Source organism: Triturus cristatus, chromosome 2_1 (assembly GCF_964204655.1).
Source record: "Triturus cristatus chromosome 2_1, aTriCri1.1, whole genome shotgun sequence".
Classification (NCBI taxonomy): Eukaryota; Metazoa; Chordata; class Amphibia; order Caudata; family Salamandridae; genus Triturus; species Triturus cristatus.
This window is the reverse complement of record NC_140581.1, coordinates 895,309,166-895,329,541: the sequence shown is the minus strand read 5'-3', so window position 1 is coordinate 895,329,541 and position 20,376 is coordinate 895,309,166. Positions and strand designations below refer to the sequence as shown.

At 43.4% G+C, this 20,376-nt stretch overlaps 1 protein-coding gene across 1 annotated transcript in view; it reads right to left on the bottom strand.

Moving 5' to 3' along the window:
• The window catches only part of PCSK5 (proprotein convertase subtilisin/kexin type 5), a 1,432,234-nt gene that overhangs the window by 775,164 nt on the left and 636,694 nt on the right, over positions 1–20,376 (bottom strand). The window contains exon 8 of the mRNA XM_085633086.1: positions 17,199–17,411. Coding sequence (XP_085489212.1) covers positions 17,199–17,411 — 213 coding nt within the window. The remainder of the gene's footprint in view (positions 1–17,198; positions 17,412–20,376) is intronic.

The window sequence follows — 20,376 nt, the reverse complement described above, 5'->3', positions numbered from 1 at the left end:
TAGCAGCTTCTCTCACATTAATGCCAAATTCCATTAGCATGGGCCACACCTCCACTAGCAAATGGTCTTTGTGGGTCACAATGACACTACACAATATAAAATAAATGTAGACAATTGAAAACCAGAATTGCATGGAATATATGCTTGCATCAGCAGGATGTCAAAGGCATATTGCTGTGTCAACTATTGGAACACACTTAACATTCTTTTTGGGCCATTACATTTTGTGACTCGTAATTGAGTCACTTTGTGACGCGCAATTTGGGACTCGCAAAATGCAATGTACAACAGTGTCACAGACACGGTTAGCGATTCCTAATGGGGTCGCAAATTGCCTGCCTCATAAATATGCGCTCTCGGGGATGGTCCCTGCTGGGGTCAGCAGACCACCATGTGTGTGACTGCTTTTTATATAAAGCTGTCTTTTTTTTAATGCAGCCCGTTTTCCTTAAAGGAAAAGGGGATGCATTTAAAAAAGAAAAATTAAACGTTTGTTTCTTTTTTTTTAAGAGTAGGCAGTGGGTTTGAACATGGGGCAGACCAATTTTGTGGTCGCACACAGGTTTTATTCCCATTTGCGATTGCAAAAAACGGTCGAACATCTGCCCTCTGGCATTTAAAGTGAATGTGCTAATTATGCCAACATATGTTCAATCTCGAAGCCATATTTTATAAGTGTACAGAATTCCATTGTAAAGCTCTGCCAATAATAGGAAGCATTTATTCTCTGTTCTATTCAACATGAATTTGCAACTGTATTGTATGGCAACATCATAGCAATGCACAAGAAAAAAGCTGCCTATGAGCACGGAGAACAATATAGGCTTCCATCTTTTACACAAATGTAAGGTCAGATTATCAAGTGCAAAAACACAAGGAACTGTAAAGGAGGGGGCAATACATGGAAGCTTCCAATTAGTTCAATTATTAAGTCCCACAGGAGAAGAACTAAGAAATACATAGCCAAAGAGAATTTCAGTAAAAGGGTTCCTTTCAGACGGTCCAGCAATTGGAGAAAGTCAACCACTGATCTTAATAAGTATTGATACTATATTTTCCAATGCTTTATAGCAATGATATACAGAATCCCTTATGATTCAAGTATTCTTTTTTTTATTGGAGAGCCAGTGTGGGTGTGAACAACAAAAGGGGGATTTGTGGGAGGAAGCAACACAAGGGGATGAAGGCAATGGCGGGGGTAAGAAGGAGATGCAACGGGCAAGAGAGAAGTAGGATGTGAGTGGGAGAAGCAACATGAGGGCGGGATGAGGAGGAGAAGCAACAGGCAAGAGAGGAATGTGAAAGCAGAGGAGAAGCACAGAATGCAAGTTATGAGGAGGAGAAGCAATGGGTGATAGTAAATTTAGAGTGTGCGGAGCAGAAGTTCACCAGAGAGGGAGAGAAAGCAACATGCAGCGCGGAGGAGGAGAAGAGTATCACAGTAGAGAGACAGTTGGAAAACACATGTACTCTTATGGCGTGCTTAAGACGAAAGAAAAAAGTAGGACCCTAAAAGTGAGCACTGTAAGGATTCATGCAAAGAGGCAATGCTCCAGAGGTAGGACCAACACAAGTTGAACAAGGCTAGCCATTGATTAAGCAAGCAAATGAGTTACAGGAAAGCCAACCATTAGCAAGTACGCGGTCTAGGAGGCTCGACCTAAAAATGCCATACAGTGAGGCAGGTGAAGTAGGAAATGCTGAGCTCCAAGAAGGCCAGCAGAATTCAGACCATCACTGAAAGATGTGCCTGCTAGCCAAAGCAGGAAGAAGACAAAAGTGCATCTTGGCAGACAAAAAAAACTAAAGGCACTTTAAAGTAGACTCATCTGAATTTGTGCTTCAGATTTCCCCCTTATGCAGAAATGAATGCCCACAATTTTTTTCTTCAGAGGAAAGATGGTTGAAGTCTGGAACTTCATGCTGCATATAAACGGTTCAACTTAAAATCATACAATCCAGCAAACCAGGATGTACTATGCATGTTTCTTTTCAGGGGTCATATCTACTTTCATAGGGAAATCCCAATCCGCCCTTCTTTGTGTGACTCTGGGATGTGTTTTCATCGAATTACACAACAAAGGAGGTCTCTCCAACACAGATGCTAACTCAGAGTTTGTGCCGCCACTATAGATAGCTCAGCAGTAAAAGACAGAGCAGCAGTTCTAGCTACTGTTCGGAATTTCGCTGAAGCTGGAACCAGACTGCCTGAAGAAAAATAGTGGACAGAAACTGCTACACCGGGTGTTTTTTGGAAACTTGTTGCTCCTTCCTAAAGGGCACCCTCAGGGATTGTACTAGCTCTGCACCAATTCCTAGGTGTTCCCCACTCAGTGAGACTCCAAAGAGATCCTTCGCCAAAGAGCCTGTTTCTGAGACTTGGCAGAGGACCATGGACAAAGGTGTTCCCTTGCTTACATGAAGGCGTGCCCAACTCATAATGATGGACATGGCCCCATGACATTGTGAGACTATGAAACGTGCAACTTTGCATTGTGTATTACAGAAGTGGACACACAAGTATGTACATGAACTCTACGAGCAGAAAAAGCATGCACAATTGTTTGTGTGCTTTAGGAGCACTCCCCTAATCCGGCCACTGAACAACACAAGAAAATGAGGAGCGAAAGAATAAGAGGAAACCCTTAGATAAACGAACACAGGCACAGCCAAAAGGTCTTGGCTACCAACCCTTTTGCTTTGCTAATGCTTTTTGTCTTGTCCTTGCATTTGTAATCCACTAGAGTTGGGGGACCTGTTGGGCCCTTGCCTATATATAAAAATAAAAATGCCTGAAAGCAAAAATATATTTTTCTTTATAATGCACACACTTCCATTGTTGCCTTTAGCATAAAGGTAATTTCTTCATCTGGTCCTTGTCAAAGGGCAGAATTCAATTCCTCACTGTAAAAAAAGAGGGCTAGCTGAAGCTCCTATAAGTGTATTATATATATATATATATTAGTAAAATCAAACGGCCTAGGCAAATTCCAGATCTATAAAAAACATTTTGAAGATTTTTGCATTCTGTCATTAAGAAAAATCAACAGTAAAGGTACATGTTATTAAGTAAACGACATGAAAACCGGGCCAATTCTACAGAAAAAAAAGCAGTTGATCAAAAAACCGGGCAAATCCACTATTTTTGCAAAAACTGGAGAAATGCATTGTGAAACCCCTCATGCAATGTGAACATAAGGGTCACATAATAACGTAGTGGTAAACACAAATGGAGTATGCCATATTACCTTTTATTTAGGCGGGCCACCTTAAACACACATGCCTTTGTCTAAGCAGTGAAGACCCCCCCCCTTGCCGCCATACCTACGAAACGAACATTGAGACTTGAAACGTCTGGATTGGTATCCAATGCCTCATACATTTAGAAATAGAGCCTTTAATTGTAACGAGAAAGACTGGAATCCTAAAGCATCACAATATTTAGCAATTTATGTAACACCCTTATCGTGGGACATTAGCAAATAATACTTTTGACACAGTCTATGTAAAATCTAAGTAGCACCATGCAATAAAATTAAAAACATTCAGTGTTTGGCTGAAATAAGGTCTCACTCACCGCCGCACGTGAAGACATAACAGGCTCAAGTACATAGGGGCAAACACGACATATTTGTACTTGTTGTTTCTTTTTATAACATGGTGCTTGGTACTACAAGTTTGCAGTTAAGTAGCAACATAATAGTAGGTGATGTTATTATTCCTGTCAGGCACTTACTTTACGAAACTTGGAAAAATGAAAAGTTTTGCTGGCCTCAACAAGATTTGAACCTGTGACATTTTCATTGCCTACAGATTGCTCCACTCAATTTTATTCATAGCTCAGAGGGATCAGATATGTGCTGAAGAGAGGTGAAGTCCGCGATGGTCACCTTCTAATAGTAAAATGATTAACGTGGTCACTGCTTCTGTTCCACTGTGTGTAGTCTGCAGGTTACACGCGAGAACCCTTGGAAATCTCTCAGTGGGTTGTTGGGAAGAACCAGGTGTACTCTGCAGACTAGTTATACACACATGACACAAAACCTGCACATAAAGCTGATGGCACACACTTGAGATCCTCCAGAACTAAATGGAGCTTTCATTCTGCTAAAAGCAATTAACTCAGTACCACTGAGCTGGGTTTTAATTAACATCTGTCATCTACCCTCATTATTAGTAGAATTAATCACCCAAAAGTGCAATCCATTACATAATGTGGCAGGGAAGTGCCCACTTGAAGCCCTGCTGACAAGCAAACTACTTACTGCAATCAAAAGTTACATGTAATGTCTCAGTGGCCTGCAGATTCCATTGACATAAGTATCAGACACCCATGAAGAAGTTGTACATGGAGACTGAATGCAAGAAGTGAAACTTCCTTCAATTGGGTAACTGTTTGTAAAACTGGCACGCATGTATGAGGCAGAGGTTCACAGGTTTCAATTGTGGTTCGTAGACTCAGTCATTCATTCTTCTGAGCCAAAGGGCATCATAAAGTGTCACTCGTAAGTCTAAAGTGCTTGTGACATAAGCATAAGGCATGACTTTAAATTTCAAATGTACTGAAGTGCCTTAAATAATTGTAGTTCTTTAATAAATCCTTGTTCATGTTCTCTTTATTCAAAATCGTCTCCCTGAAGACCTATAAGCACTTCCAATCCAGTTTTCTAGGTGCACGTGGTAACAATGACAAGTGTTTATCCCTTTCTCTAGAGGTACTTGCCTACCTCAAGTATTTGGATCTTTTATGTGGAAAGAGCTTGCATCCAGGGTTTTTTATGCACTGGTGTTTGCCAGTACTGGTCTCTAGCTCTCATAACTGAAAGCCATGTGATAGCAAAGAGGCTGATTGCATGCAGTGCGAGGCCAAGACAATGAACACACCCACAAAAATGAATGTTAATTATCCTATTTGTTCGTGGCCTAGTATGATGCAAAAGAGCCCAAAACAGAGTGAATTAAAAAAAAAAAAGGCACACACACACACATACACGTGTGCATGTCTGGCATATGCTGGCGCTAACAGTGAGCAGCCGTGGCGTTGGGTGGAGTCTGCTAAGAAATGTTTTTGGCCCGGAAACTATTTTTTCTTTACTTTTCTTTATAGATTCATAACTGCATACACCCATTTCCTCATTATCAGTCACATTTTGAGACATCAACAAGACCAATAACGCTTTGATTGACCCATGTCAGATCATTTTTCAAAGACAAAATTCCAGTTTTAGAATCAGAATCGTTCCTCTTTAACAAAGGCTTAGTTAACCCAAATGTCTTGATCAGGTTATTTATGAAACCATTCTAGCTGTGTTTAGGTAACCGCTATGAAATCAGTCAATTTCATGGCCTTAGGACTTTTGATATATGACTGCTGATCTTAGGGCCTTATTAAGAGTACAGCAGTCCTCAGGAACACCGCACTCGTGGTGTCGGTCCGACCTCTGCCACACTGCAGTACTCGGAGTGTGATGGTCGGATGCCACAAGACCGCCTGCTCCGCCGGGATCAAGGATCCCGCTGGGCCGGTCTGCAACCAGCCTTAACATACTGGGGGTGCCGAGCATATTACGAGTTGCCTTTTCACCACCCTTTTCATGGGGGTGAGCCTGCCATGAAAGGGTGTTAGAGATAACAGGGCCCCCTGCCGGATCTGGGCCTGGGGGTGCACGCTTGGGGCACATGTTGTGCACCGCATAATGACACCCCTGTTCCTGCACACTGTGTCATGCATGCCACAACATGCAGTAACATGCTGTAGGCGCTGTCACAGTGGCAAGCTGCATGTTCGGCTCTCCTACGAGCCTAACAGCCCACCACCGTAAAACTGCTGCAGCCATGCCGGCCTGTGAAGGATTATACTCGCAGTCCGGCAGGTGGGCCCACTGCGGGCTTGGCAGTCCTCCTGTCGGAGGTGGAAAGCCAACAGGAGGACCCTAAAACTCGTAATAAGCCCCTTAGAGTAGGACAACGCTATTTCTCTAAAAGCTACATTATCACTAAAGTGTCCCGATGAGTGGCTGTGGAGCCTTTTTTCTCATGCCCCCAAAAGCCACACTAACCATCTTCACTTTCTTGAAGGGACAACATAAGGCATTGCACTAAATGGCATGTAGGGCACCCTTTAGTGAATACATGTGGCTCCCCAACAGTGGTGGTTCGCTAACATAGGCATCAGGGCACCATCGTCTTTACTTTCTTTCCCCTTCTGTATTAGCTATTATACACCGTTAGTGTCCTAAATTAAAATATCGACCTTAGTGAAGGTCAAGCAGTCTGGGAAAGTCAATTTGAATAATGGCTGGTGAATGCACATGGGTGCCCAAGTTGGTCATCCCACAGATTTGCCAGGGCTGCAGAAATGAAGATTTTGTCATCGGAGTTAGGAAACATCGTGATGCCAGCACATGTGTGATGTAAAGCATCGTCATTGGTAAAAGTATCCCTGGGCTTTTTAGGCTTCAGATCTATAGCACCCAGAGCACACGTCAATCAGCCTGTTACTCTGCTGTTTCCCATCTCGTCAACCCACAGTAGGAGAAGGTGGAGTGAAAAAGCAAAGGCTGACCTGCAGTACAAAGCACACTGCTGGAGCCTGCAGAGTGCCTCAGCACAGACGGGATACCAATGGCTAGCACAAGTCCGAGCCTTTAGCTTTCAGCTTCACTGCTCTGTTGTGCACTGCCTTCACCATAGCCACTTCGCCCAGTTGGGAGTGGGGTGCCTGCCTAAAAGCCAGGGTTCCATGATGCCCCAGCTGTCCGAGAGGAATAACTTAAGAAGGAGCCGAGGAAAAGCATTAACACAAATCTCAAACGTTTTTTGTGTGTCTGTGAAAGTGTGTGTGTGTGTTACATGCCTGACAGGGTGAAAGCATGTGTATGTATGAGGGTGTGTGCTGGTTGCTTCATGGCACATTTGCAGCAATTCTAATCATTTGCTTGGCATGGAATGCTAACATGTTGGGAGTAATTTGTTGCATTTTGAGGCCAGAGGCAAATTTGTGTAAATTCCTTGTATTTTGTGGACATGCATAGATGGAAAGGTGACCTTATTGGACAGAATATTGGTCCTCGCATATTGATGGAAAATCTTTAGTTACTAAAAAAAAATTGGTGGGATTCTTGTTTAGTTTTTAAACTATGTCTGAGAAAATGTTGTTGTAGAATGCACTGTTAGAACTCATTTGTTTAAGAATTTTCTGAGGGTGGGAACCAGTCTTAGCTGGTAATTTTAGTAGGGAGGGTGGCAGGTGAGGGTGGGCGCACACATTCATTCACTCAGAACTACACATACATACATGTGTGCACACACCAAGCATCAGAAAGCATAAAACGTACCTGCACTGCAGTTCTCCAGGAGGAAACCTCGGATGTCACAGGAGGGTTGGGACTGCTGCCTTCCCTTACTTGCTGGACTTAGGTCAGCCAATGAGGGAAGGCAGCAGTCCCTCACTCGTAACAGAGTGGGATGGGGTTAGTAAGACTGCTGATGTCAGTGACGAGGTGTTACAAATTGACACTCCCCTGGACACTTCTGGGCTTAAAACATGCCTGTTGGTGTAGTTTTGCAGCTTGACGAAGTTTCTGGAATCATATTCTGTGCATTATTCCCCCATCAAGTGGTTGGGTCCGAATTCTCCTCAAACACTTTGTCCTTCTACTCTTTTTTGTTGTTGCTGGGCGTCGCTGGATGTCCATTTGGTGTCCTCTTGTGATGATGTGCTTCCGGAAGCTTCCACCTTTGGTCGCCATATTCAGATTTGTTTTTCCGCCGTTGGGTCTGGATGCATGCTGAAAGCTCTCCAATAATTGAAAGAAATGTTCCCCAAAAATCAAAAAAAATGACACTCCACCTCATCATGAGGGGAAGAGCTTCAAGGCCAGACTGAGGCGGTCTAGACCACAAAGCGGAAGGAGCCTGTACATTTAGCACATGCCTAGCTCCTGGTGGTTGCCTGACCTTAACAAGAAGAGTGTCTCTCAGGCTGACCTTTGTTCAGCCTGACAGACCCTCTTCTTGTCTCTTGCTCCTTACAATTCTTGGCAGGTGTTGAGCCCTAAAATTGTCAGAGCTCACTCCCCACCACAGCTCCCAACATATAATCAGGGCAGAAAATTAAGCCAAACTAGTTAAGGCGGCTTAATTTCAATAGTGGCTTACTATTGTAGGTGCAGGAGGACTGGAGCAATGCCAAATATTTAGGAAAACATACGAGAAATTACGTACAAAGAATTTAAATATAACTCATTTTCATAGCCAGTTGATAATATGGAAATATAGCTAAATTTAGGCTTCTTGCACCTATGGTAGAACCTCTGGTTTACGCAAAAACACTAAGTAGCAGGCCTTTCTAATTATCAATTTCACCAACACAGAATGGCATAAATCACCAATAAAACTGTATACAAATGCAAAAAGTTAGAAAATGCCGTTTTATTTGTTGCAAACTTCTAAACTGAATTTAATAGTTTGAGTCACAGTAGTTTAATGGGTTCAGCACAGGCTAATTGGCTTTTAACTGAAGCACCTTCATTAGTCACTTGATAAACAGTAGCTGTAACTCTACAGAACACATTTACAATATTGCTTAACAGAGCTGAAACAGCTTAACTCTTGGGCCATTTATCATATCAGAACAGAATGGAAGGCGCACTGAGCCTCCATACACTTTTGAGGTTTGTCTGTATGGGGTGATAGTGATATACTGATAAGTCCCTCCCACTTACCAGTAGGTGAAGTATGTGTCTCTTTTCTCTGATCATTGTTGGCACTTTGCCAGCAGTCTTTCACAACTCCTTCACTTTGGTTAAACCAACCTGGCCACCAATTCCAACCTTGTCGCCAGTATTAAGGGCACACTTTGGCAGGATGCAGTTAAGCAAATTCAGTAATATTTAATCAAGATAACTCCAGATGACCCATGGAGAATCCCTGCACAAATCCCTTCCAGATGACATCCTCATTATTCCAGAGTACGGCAATGTCAAAGGTTAACATACTGCAAGCCACAACACATGGTCAGGAATGGAACACATTGCATCAGTAGTCCACAGGCTTTAGCATGTATTAAATACTGCAACACTCACTGTGGAGTTTTTACAATATTTATGGTTGGAAAAGTCACATGCATTCCTCCCCAAGTGTTGATCTCACCGCCAACATAAGAAATTAACCCCCTGGGTTCGTTTCCTTTATTAGGGCAAACACCTGCAAAGTTCCAAACTTGGAGAGTACAAAATATAGGAATATTTGTTGCATAGTTATATTGTTACCATTATGCATATTTGTACTTTATATGCTTGCCTTGCATTCCATTGGAATGGTTTCTGTTCACCTTGGAATGTAGAATGTTGGCACAGCATTTCTCCGGCCTGCTTGGTTATGGGAGGATGGTTATGTTGTGCTGCCTCATTAAAGTCTTAAAATCTTCATACTGACGTGGATTTGTGCTTTCTAACATTAGCGAAAAGCTACAGTAGAGTATTTGGCAGAACAAGAAAAATATTTCTTCTAACAAGTTTTCAGGAACTGTATTTTTTTTTTTTTCAAATCTGTGTTTGACGGCTACCAACTAAATATTGATATTAGATGAACAGGATTGGGCGTAAAGTAAGTGTGGAATTCACTTACTTTTATATTGAACCTCCAACGGTTTTGGGCCATACAAATAGTGCAAGCGGCTTTAACATGGTTGCTGATTGGAACTTGTATGGAACTGTTCCATTGGACACTGTTAGGGAACCTACAGGTGCATCGATTGGTGGTTGAGCTGCTTGCTCACATTAGGCAATTTTATGAGGCTGATAACTAATTTCTCTGGAAGGTATGTTGCCTTCAGCATGTGAGTTATTAGACATAGTTTTTCCATCAAGAATAGTGGTGTGAATGAGTGGTATAGAGGATATGTGTAGTGTAAATTTATTTGAGGTGAGCCAATCTGATGTGTAGTGTGATCAGTTATCATTCCAATAGGTCAGGCCCTAACAAGAAGATTGAAAGGTCAGGTGTGTGTTATAGAATGGGATGAGGGGCCTTCCCAGATTTAATACAGAAAGATTAGTTATTCCGCCAGACCTCCTGTGAGCTCTCCGCCCCGCTTGCTTAGAAGCATGTTGGTCATCAATTAACCCTTTAGTGTTCTGGGATAGTTGTAAACACTGCTGTTTCTCCTGTAAACTCTCAGATTACATGGCAGATGCTGGCAACACCAAAACGCAAAAAGAACTATTGATGGACAGAATGCAGAATATTGTCATACATTCACCCCAGTACAGAGATCTGGGCCTAAATCTATCGTTTTTTTGCTCACCATGCCATTCCAGTTTGGACCCAGTCATATGCAAATCAGTCTTGACCCTGTGCCCAATGGGAACAGTCCAGCCCGAACTGCCAGGCCAGGTGCTCCCTGGACTGGAAACAAGCATCCTAGGACCAGTTTCAGGGTTTCACCCCTCTTCAGCGAGGATAGCTTGATTCCAGTGGCATGGAGAGCACAGGACTCATGTCTGAGCATACCCGTCCCACTCGGGGTGACAAATGCAAAAAGAAATATTGATGGACAGAATGCAGAACATTGTCATACATTCACCCCAGTACAGAGATCTGGGCCTAAATCCATCGTTTTTCTGCTCACCATACCATCCATTCCAGTTTGGACCCAGCCATATGCAAATCAGTCTTGACCCTGTGCCCAATGGGAACAGTCCAGCCCGAACTGCCAGGCGAGGTCCTCCCTGGACTGGAAACAAGCATCCTAGGACCGGTTTCGGGTTTCACCCCCTCTTCAGCCAGGATAGCTTGATTCCAGTGGCATGGAGAGCACGGGATTCACGTCTGAGCATACAAACAGGTGAAACCCCGAAACCGGTCCTAGGATGCTTGTTTCCGGTCCAGGGAGGACCTGGCTTGGCAGTTCGGCTGGACTGTTCCCATGAGGCACAGGGTCAAGACTGATTTGCATATGGCAAGGTCTAAACTGGGGTGGCATGGTGAGCAAAAAAACGATGGATTTAGGCCCAGATCTCTGTACTGGGGTGAATGTATGACATTGTTCTGCATTCTGTCCATCAACTGTTGTTTTTGCATTTGTCACCCCGAGTGGGACAGGTATGCTCAGACGTGACTGCCCCAAACACTTTTTAAAGTGGGCCAAGCCTTTTCAGATCCCAGCTACATCTCCCTTGCTCCCTCATTGTCACAAGCTCAATGTCAGAAACCTGCTGACTTCTTCATTAAAAAGGTGAAAGGCATTTGGTCCACCCTGACCACAGCTAGGAATTATAACGCTCTGCTAAAGTATAATAGACCTAGTCTTTCTCTGATTTTACCTCCAACCAGGGATGTAAAACCTACATCCACAGGTGAGGTGCCTTTAAGACTGCAATCTTTGCTTCCATTGGACTATCCCAGTTTGATGGAGTTACTGCTGTCAATCAATTCAGGATCTTCTCTAGACCCTCTCCCCCTCCAAATTGAGCACTTGGAGTACGCAGTCCATGCAGCCAGTGATAGAACTTTGAAACTCCTCCCTATGCGAGGGGTACTGACCTAAAGCCTGGAACATGCCATGATTCTCCCCTTGCTAAATAAACCCCACTTGGACCCAGACATTTGGTCAAATTTCAGACCCTTTCATTGTAAAGATACTGGAAAAACAAGTAAATACCCAGCTCACCTCATTTGTAGAAACTCAGGGCACCCTTCATCCCTCCCAGCCAGGCTTCAGAGCCCGTGCACAGCAACAAAGCCATCCTTCTAGGAGTCAGGGAACATGTATGGTGACTCCTGGATTCGGGCTGTACAGCTGCACTGATTTTATTAGACCGTTGTACTTGCAAAGCCTGATGACTCCCTACCATCCTGCTCGCAACCAAGCAATTGATCTCTTTTCACAGTCCCCAGAGTCAGATACCCCCATATGGGCAGTCGATCCTTCTCCTTCCTGTGCCCCAAGTTAAGGACTCCCACCCAGAGTCCTTGAGATGCCTTGCCTTCCTATCCATCTTCAGCAAGGATTTAAATACTTTGCCCTTTTAGCTCCTCTAGGCTGATCCATCAGTACTCAGAGCTCTGAGAAACCATGGTGGGTAGCTACACCGTATACAAGCACTTAATAATAAATAGCATGCATGCTAGAAGGTGCAAAAACGTTTTCCACTTTAGATTTTAGGTCTGCCTATGATCTGTTGGAGTAAGTTCATTAAGGATTTTGCTACTGAGATGGAGCCCTTTAGAGAACGGTTGTGAAAGAATATTGAATTTGTATGGTTGGATAAACAACATACATTCCAATGCAAACAAGTTATTGTAGAAGCCCCGACTTCGAAACCTGTTTGTATGAACAAAGTGTGTGATCACTGTTGATGTTAGTTTTAAGGCATAAGAGGGTGTTATCACAAATTTGTGCTATGGTCGAGTGGAACGAGGCCTTGGCTTATAGAACCATTAATGATACAGAAAGGATGTATGCTGTGATTGAGAAAGAATTGCTTGCATGTGTTTAAACTATAGATCATTTTAGGAACCATGTATGGGGATGTAGGTTTGCCTTGAGGACAGATCATAAACCTCTTGGTGACAGTGATAGAAGTGGGAGGGAATTGGGCATGACTGCTGCCATAAAGGATGTTGCATCCAGAAATTTTGAGGTGATACTGAGGAGAAGTGGGCAGTGTGTGAAACCTTGTATGCAGGGCCGGACTGGCCATAGCGGGCACTGGGCGTTTCCCCGGTAGGCCGCTAGGTTGGGGGCCGGTTTTAGGTCCCTGGGGGGCTGTTTTTGTTACCGGGGGTCGGCAATTGCGGCCCCCGGTAACAAAATCGGCCGAAACCGGCCCTCGCAAACTGCTCGGCTGCACTCCCCCTCACCCCAGGGGGGGGGGGCAGCTCAGCAGTTTGCCAGGGCCGGTTTCTGTTACCAGTCCGGCCCTGCTTGTATGGGATGTGGCAGGCTATCAAGAAGAGTGTGATGGAGGTTAAGTGTGTCCCTCTGAGTGCTAGGCTAAATATGAATTTGAGTTAGGCCCATAACAGACACCCTGGTAGGTCTTCCATGAAGAGAATATTAAGGCCATGTTTTTGGTGGCCAGGGATGAACAGAAAGGCTGACAGAATAGTAAGGAGCGTGAAGTGTGAAAGAGCGATGAGAAGATGTTGAGAGTCAACCCTACACCTTTGAAACCAGTGGCTTGGCCACACTTCCCATGGGAGAAGAGTGCCCTTGATATTTCAGTAAAGTTGCTAAAAGAGAAGAAAACAGGAGAGCACCAAAAAGAGGTAGGATTCAAAATGGAGGGTTATGGAACCTTGTTTGTTGTAGGATACTGGGTGAGTTCTCAGGCCGGGAAAACTGGGTAAAGGTGTCGATAAGTATGGTAAGGCACTGAAAGGCACTAAAGTGTTCCCAAACAGTGTTGTTGCCCCAGATGGGAAGTTGTGGAAGGTCAGAAGTGTCAGGTGTAAAGGGGTAACGCACCATGATGCTATGGAGGGGGCATTTACAGAGCAGGAGGATGGTGTTTTTTTTTTTTGTAAGGTTTGGCAGGATTCCACAGTTAGATTAGGACCCGAATGTTCATGGAAATGTGGATTGCAAAGGAAGATGGTGGAGTGAAGCAGTTGGGCAAATCGGACTCGTGGTGTGAAGAGTGAGTTGGTAGCTTCAAGATATAAAGGGTTACATATAACTAGGCGCCTGCCTGTCAGATATGAGGATTGTGTTTAAGTGCTGTTGTTACTTTGTCTTAGAGTATATATTAGAGTTATTTAGTTATCTTCTTTTTATTAATGTAGGCTAGGTCTCCTTTGTTTTCTTTCAATGGAACGAGATTAGTGCATAGTTATTTTATTGTTACCTTTATGTATATTTGTACTTTTTTGTTTGAATTGGATGCCACTGGAATGGTTTCTGATCCTCTTGGAAAGTAGAACACTGTCATAGCAGTTCTCCTTCCTGCTTGGTTATGGCAGGATGGTTATGCTGTGCTGCTATATTAAAGACTTGAAATCATCATCCCGACATGGATTTGTGCTATCCAACAGCATTGTTTGCTGATTTTCCTTCAACCAAGTCATCTGGTCGTGCTGAGTATTATGATGTTTGGTTAACTAAGCAGCTAATTTGTGGAGGTCTCTTAGGACTCTGCCAGCCACCCTCTCCACCTTGAGTTATGTGGAATTTAGATAAATGTGGCAGGCAAATAAAAAACTGAAATTATTGATTTCTCACAACGATATTTTTTCAGATAAAGATTTGTAGACTGTAGTGAGGAACTGAATGACACTATGAAATCTCATACTAAAGTAATCTCATTCTAAATGTAGGAAAACGAGAAGGGCAGAGATTACAGGCTCGCTGGGGATTTTGGCGACATGTGGCTACTAAGTAAGTTTAGCTAATTCACACCAAGACTACGTGTTTACCTGGGAATGGAATCACAAACCCAGTTACTCGTAACTTTGCCGCTTAACAATGCACAACCACGAAAATAACAATCAGTGTATGCACGTATTAAAGCTCTGGTGCTTCTCCATGTCCAGGACTCTGTGCTGTATCCAAGGGCACAGGAGGGGTTGGGGGTCGAGGCTGAGCCAGGAGTCAAGGAACCATTGATATATCTATAGGTTGTTGGTTGAAGAGCTCTGGGTAATCCTGTGCTAGCAATAACAGAGGTTTAGTGATGTGTCCTTCCCCACTACTGTAGGCAACAAACTGAAAAACACCCGCCCTGTTGCACAATACAGCCTGTGGTTGAACGATCTGTTTCCACCACACTGACATGAAAAATGGGAATGAGGATAGCTCACTGAAAACACTGGGGACCCAACAGTACTCCCATAAAGCACAGCTGTGTGTGGCAATGGGAAGAGCCATGTAGGAAAACTTGTCAGGTTCTACAAATGTGGTGGTAGGTGGGGAGACCATGCGGCATCCTCTGTTGATTGACCTCAGATGTTCACTAAATGACTGTTGTTGGACACCAGAGGAGGGAAGAACTTCCAGTCATCAAAAACACAATGTAAGACAAAAACTGATTGTGTCTCTTTGATTCCTTGCCAATTTGATGCGACTCTTGGAGGCAAAACACCGGGCCTCCCTAGCAACAATGTCTGCAAGGAACTTCCTCAAAGGTAGGACAGTAACAGTAGGGAAGCGGGGCTCCTGCTGCTTGATGTTTCTATTTCTTAGAAGATTGAGTGATGTGTGGACCACAAATAGCTGGGGGTCTACAGAAATTGGATTTGTGCTACCATAGGACGTTTTGCAGGTTTTGTTCCCTTTTTCTTTACTTCTTCCCCCCATGTTTCTCTTGCAGCCTTTGAGTGCATTCTTGAGTGTATTTAAACACTTTTTACCATATAGGGTTTAATTATCCTTTCACCACAACTGGTTTTTGAAAGGCCTTTGGCTTGTAGTACATTTTATTATGCTAAAAATAATTAAGCAAACACCTTACCACTCCTCCAACTGAAGTATTGATCAATATATTGGTATTTTACAGATGATATTACTATAATAGCCTCTTTTACTCCTTAGAGACCCACAATATCCAATCCAGCTCCCAGAGAGAGTCTTGAGCTTCCTCACACAGACCGTATTCATGTTATCATGATACAAATGATCTTACAGATGTCAGGGTAGCTGACTCACAGAGCAAGAAAATCGTTATCAAAATAGGTCACCCTAGTATTTAGATTAATATACAGCCTAGACCCTATAATTCGTTGCCTCAAGTTATTTAATGGCACCAGTTATAGTTTCTTCAGATAAGTAAAACTATAAGTATAACTAGAACTGCTGAATTTTCAAGGTTTTGTATGGGTAAAACATCAACCTACCTATAACGTCTGTGTAACCTTTGTTTATTTTCAGTGAATGTCAAATTTTTTTTTTTTTTTTACGTAAAGAAATATATAATTATCGCACGTTGATACAACCCTCGCCGTGCGCAGCCTGAGGCCAACAGTGCACATGCACCCAACCACACACTGCACACGACCTATGGCTGTGTGCAGTGGGTTTTGGTGTGCAAGTTGTTGTGTCTCCTTGGAATAGCACCCCTGTTCCTGCATACTGTGCAGGAACGTGCTGCAAGCGCCGTCACGGCTGTGGGCTGCCTATTAGGCTCTCCTATGAGCCTAACAGCCGACCGCCGTGGAGCCGCTCGACCAGAATTAGACTATTAATCTGGCGGGCGGACTACGGCTTTGGCAGTCCTCCAGCAGACGGTGCGGTGGCGGCACCACTGGAGGACCACCAAAGTCGTAATTAGGCTCTAAGTGTACTTGGTAAACTGCCAATGGTCTAGGCTTTTGTATCCCTCACTTATTTTTTAAAAAAATAAGGCATATCATGTTCCTTCCTTCTGTATGCTGTGGTGTTCTCAAAATACTTTAAGCTTTTTCACAGGAAACAGAAAAATGCTAGCTGCATATTTTGAAGTGTAGTATTGATTTCTTCTGTCTAGCACCTTCCAATGAAAGGAACAAGATTGGACGATTGCTTCGCTAAGACAGGGCAGACGAATGGAAATTCCTTGCCAAAAAGAAATCATTTTGCAGACTGAAAAGCAGGTGGGGAATTGTGTTTGCAGCTGCAAACGAGCTAGACACAAAACATGCGTCAAATAGTAAAGACAAATCAAGCATACTGATTGGGTAGTCTACAGCGTACAGCCATGCTTCAAATTTCTATTAAGAAGTAATCAGAAACGCACAGTACAGGATGTAAAAGAAAGCTCAAATGATAAAAAAAACCATCAAAACTTCAATCAGTGAAGTTTACGCTCACACACAGTTCTCAACACTATAGATAACTTTATGAGGCGGACCATGGATCTAATTCTACAACCTTAATTCAGCGACCCTTACTTCAAGAATGGCAAACTCCTTTAATCCAGATGTTCCGCACACTGCACTAAATTTCTGCATTGCACTTTTTTTGGCAACATTATTTCATGAGCCAGGAGGCAGCAGCAGTAAAATGGGAGAAGTCTGAGTAGGCAACAAGGCTTCATGTCAATGCCTCGTATCATAACCTAAAATTACTCTGAGCACTAGTTTTTGTTTTTTGAAAAAGCAGGTCACGTTATTTTATGTTTTCAGAATATTTTAGGAGCAGAACATACTTCTATGCATTTCCTACTCTTAACCTGTGTAAGGTAATCGGCCATTGTTGAAGGTACTGAACGGGTACGTACAATTTTCCTGTCGTAGGACTCCCCACTGCTGTAAGTGGTTGCTAGGGTGGATGCACATTCTTCCAAGTACCAGGGTTTCTTCCCACTCTCCGCAGTGCTGCTGATCGAGATGGTGTAGATGCTGTTCGTGTAGCCATCGCAGGAGCAGTGATCTCGACTTCTACCCCCGTTTCCCGAAGCCCACACAAAAACGGATCCAAGGCCTCTCCGCCCCTGTGAACCCAGAAATAAAAAAAGAAATAGATCAGATTGCATTTTTTTTAAATAGTCACCAATGAGACAATACACCTTGGGAAAGGAAACTTTTCATTATTTGCCATCATTTAACAAAACCATTGATTACCACACGATGAACAAATTATAAATATGGGCGATACGACACATGTAAAAAAGTGCGTATTCTTATGCTTTAAATGAACTGCAACATGTAAGTAGGTAAAACATCCTTCGATTTTTCCAGAAAATCACAAAAGTATACATGATAAAAACGCAGAGAACCAGGTTGAAGCAGTTAATATTTACTGTATTTAGAAGTGCGTGTGCAATAAATGTACTTTTCCATTTTCAAAGAAAAGGCACTGACTGGTCAATCATTTATTGAGGGTTATTATTGTGTGCCAGTGGACGGAGATTACTAGCCCACACTTTCTCCCCTAAGTAGGCCTTGGACTCCTCTGCTTTTCTACACAGAGTCAAGTGCTACAGTGGGGTACTGGGTTTCCAGTAAGGAGACAATTGATAACCTATTACATGTGCAGGCCTCACATCCAGCATAAGTAATAACCCACTTTCTTACAAGGAGGATCTCAAAATTGAACCGGGATTAAAGCACTATAACCTGTGCTTGATGAAGTGAGGTTCTCCATTTAAGGCAGCATGCCTGAGGAGGCATTGATTGGCCCCAGTGAAATCGTTAAGAGATGTGGGAATTCCTACTGCGTGTTTCCAAAAGGAGGGATGTGGGGGCAAGTTTAAAGAGGTCCAGCATACATGCCCCAATGGTACTGTACGCAAGAAGGGTCCTCTAAGTCAAAGTGAAAGAACGGAGAGATACAGAAAGTGGGATCAAACCGGGAATAATCCCACAATGACAAATTAGAAAGGGGAGGGATTTCCCCTGTCGGATCTAGGGCTCTCACACACCTAGCGAGCTAGGTGTCATGCTTCATCATATGAGCCTGCCCCTCGTCAGGTCGGCGCTGCAATACCAGACGGGCACCCAGTACAGGGCTCTTTGGCGGGGATCTTTTGTTCCTGCCATTGGGTGCAGTGGGGGTAAGGGGCCTAGTGTGTGTAGATGTAAAAAGGAGAGTGAATTAAAACAGGTCAATTGGTCCTAACAGTTATTTATTCAAGAAGGTAAACTACCTGATTAAAAATTATATAGAGAGTGGCTGTGAACTAGAGGCTATGTATCTAGCTATATACGCCCTACTCTCAGTCGGTCAACATGTTTCGTGCCATGGGTGTCAGGAGGATCTAGGCACTTCTTCAGGACCAGAACAAACGCTATCGACACAACGTAATAAGGGAATTACTACGTACCACGTTTTCAGGTAAATAACCACTACTGTTGTCTAATGTAGACTGAACAGTATCCGGCGGTCGTAAAGGACACCAATTTGTGTCCAGCGTTCGTTGAACGCTCCTCTTGCACCTACCCTGCCGCTGGCTCCTCTTGCCACCTACCCTGCCGCTGGCTCCTCTTGCCACCTACCCATCCCAATTTGTCATTGTGGGATTATTCCCTGTTTAATCCCACTTTCTGTATCTCTCTGTTCTTTCACTTTGACTTAGAGGAATTCCTACTGCGTCCCAGGATGACTTAGTCTTGCATCTAGGTAGCACAGAATGCAGCACTAAGATATTGCACTAAGAGAAAATCACAATGGAATCAAAGCAGAATTTTCTACAGCACCTTACGAAGGAAGAAATAACTCAACATAACTTTACTAATGATACTGGAAGTAAAGCTTGGTGTCAAACATGACAAGCTTAAGGAGGACCTTGAGACACCCACACAGTGTAAGGTTTTAAAAGGTTATTTAAATGGGAGCATGGGGACTGCTTGTACACGAACAAAGGAAAGGATGCAGCCATTCCAATACCCAGTCTTGCTCTCCATTGCCACTCAAGCAATGGATTACGTAGTGGAGAAACAGTATCAGTAACAGTAGAGTGATAGAGCTGGATAAAAGTGATGATTTACCTCCATCTTAAGGGATGTGTAAATCAAAGACAGCCAAGAGCGAGGATTGAAAAGGTTTATTATTGGCCACACTCTCCATGACTTCAACTGGGATAGTAAGATGGGATAAAGTCAAAATGTGGAAAAAATGGTAATACGAGTGGAGGGATTCTAGCAGGAAAAACAACCTCTGCAACTGAATAGTTACAAAAACTCCTTAGAAGTATACATGAGCTTGGGATGTTTTTTACCGTGTACATAGTGTAAGGATCAAAGTAGAAATGTGTGTAATTAAAAAAAGCCCCTTTGTGAAGTTTATGACTGAACAAAATACTTATTACGCCTAGCTTCACATCCTACACTCTGTAATCTGTTCTCAACTCAACCCTACACAAACTGCTGTTCTATGAGCTCATCTTAGGTGAGAGATGTTCATTCTATAATAAAACTGTGTTGTAAAGAACTCGTTCGGAATAGACGTATCTAAAGCAAAATACATTCATTCTTTCTGGGCTATCCCCAAGTCCCACCGGATAGACTTTCAAAGTTGTTTTTTTGTGCTGGGGGTAATTTTTAGGTCTCGGCTGGGGATAGCAGCGCGCATGCGCTGCTCTCGGCATTCGAGAGTTTCTTGGAATCAATACAGATTCCGAAGCTCTCGAGGCGGAGTTGAAGCCCCACCCATCTTTTTAATTGGGTAGCATCCTCTTCCATGCAAAACACTGGCTGGTGATTGTAAAGGACGCTTCTTAGTCCCTCCTTGTTGCTGCCTTGTCTCTTTTTGGCCCCGCGCACCGGGATTAGATAGTTTACTGGCGGCGTGACACTCTCTCCTTCATTAGTCGGTACGCACATTTTCTTCACATTTGGCTTGTGAAAGCGCGATGCAAAAATAAACACGCGGCTGACTTTGCGGTACCGCGCTCCTTGTACTTGTTATTACTTAATGGTGCGCGGCGCCCGCTAGGGACACCGCGCTCACTTTATTTA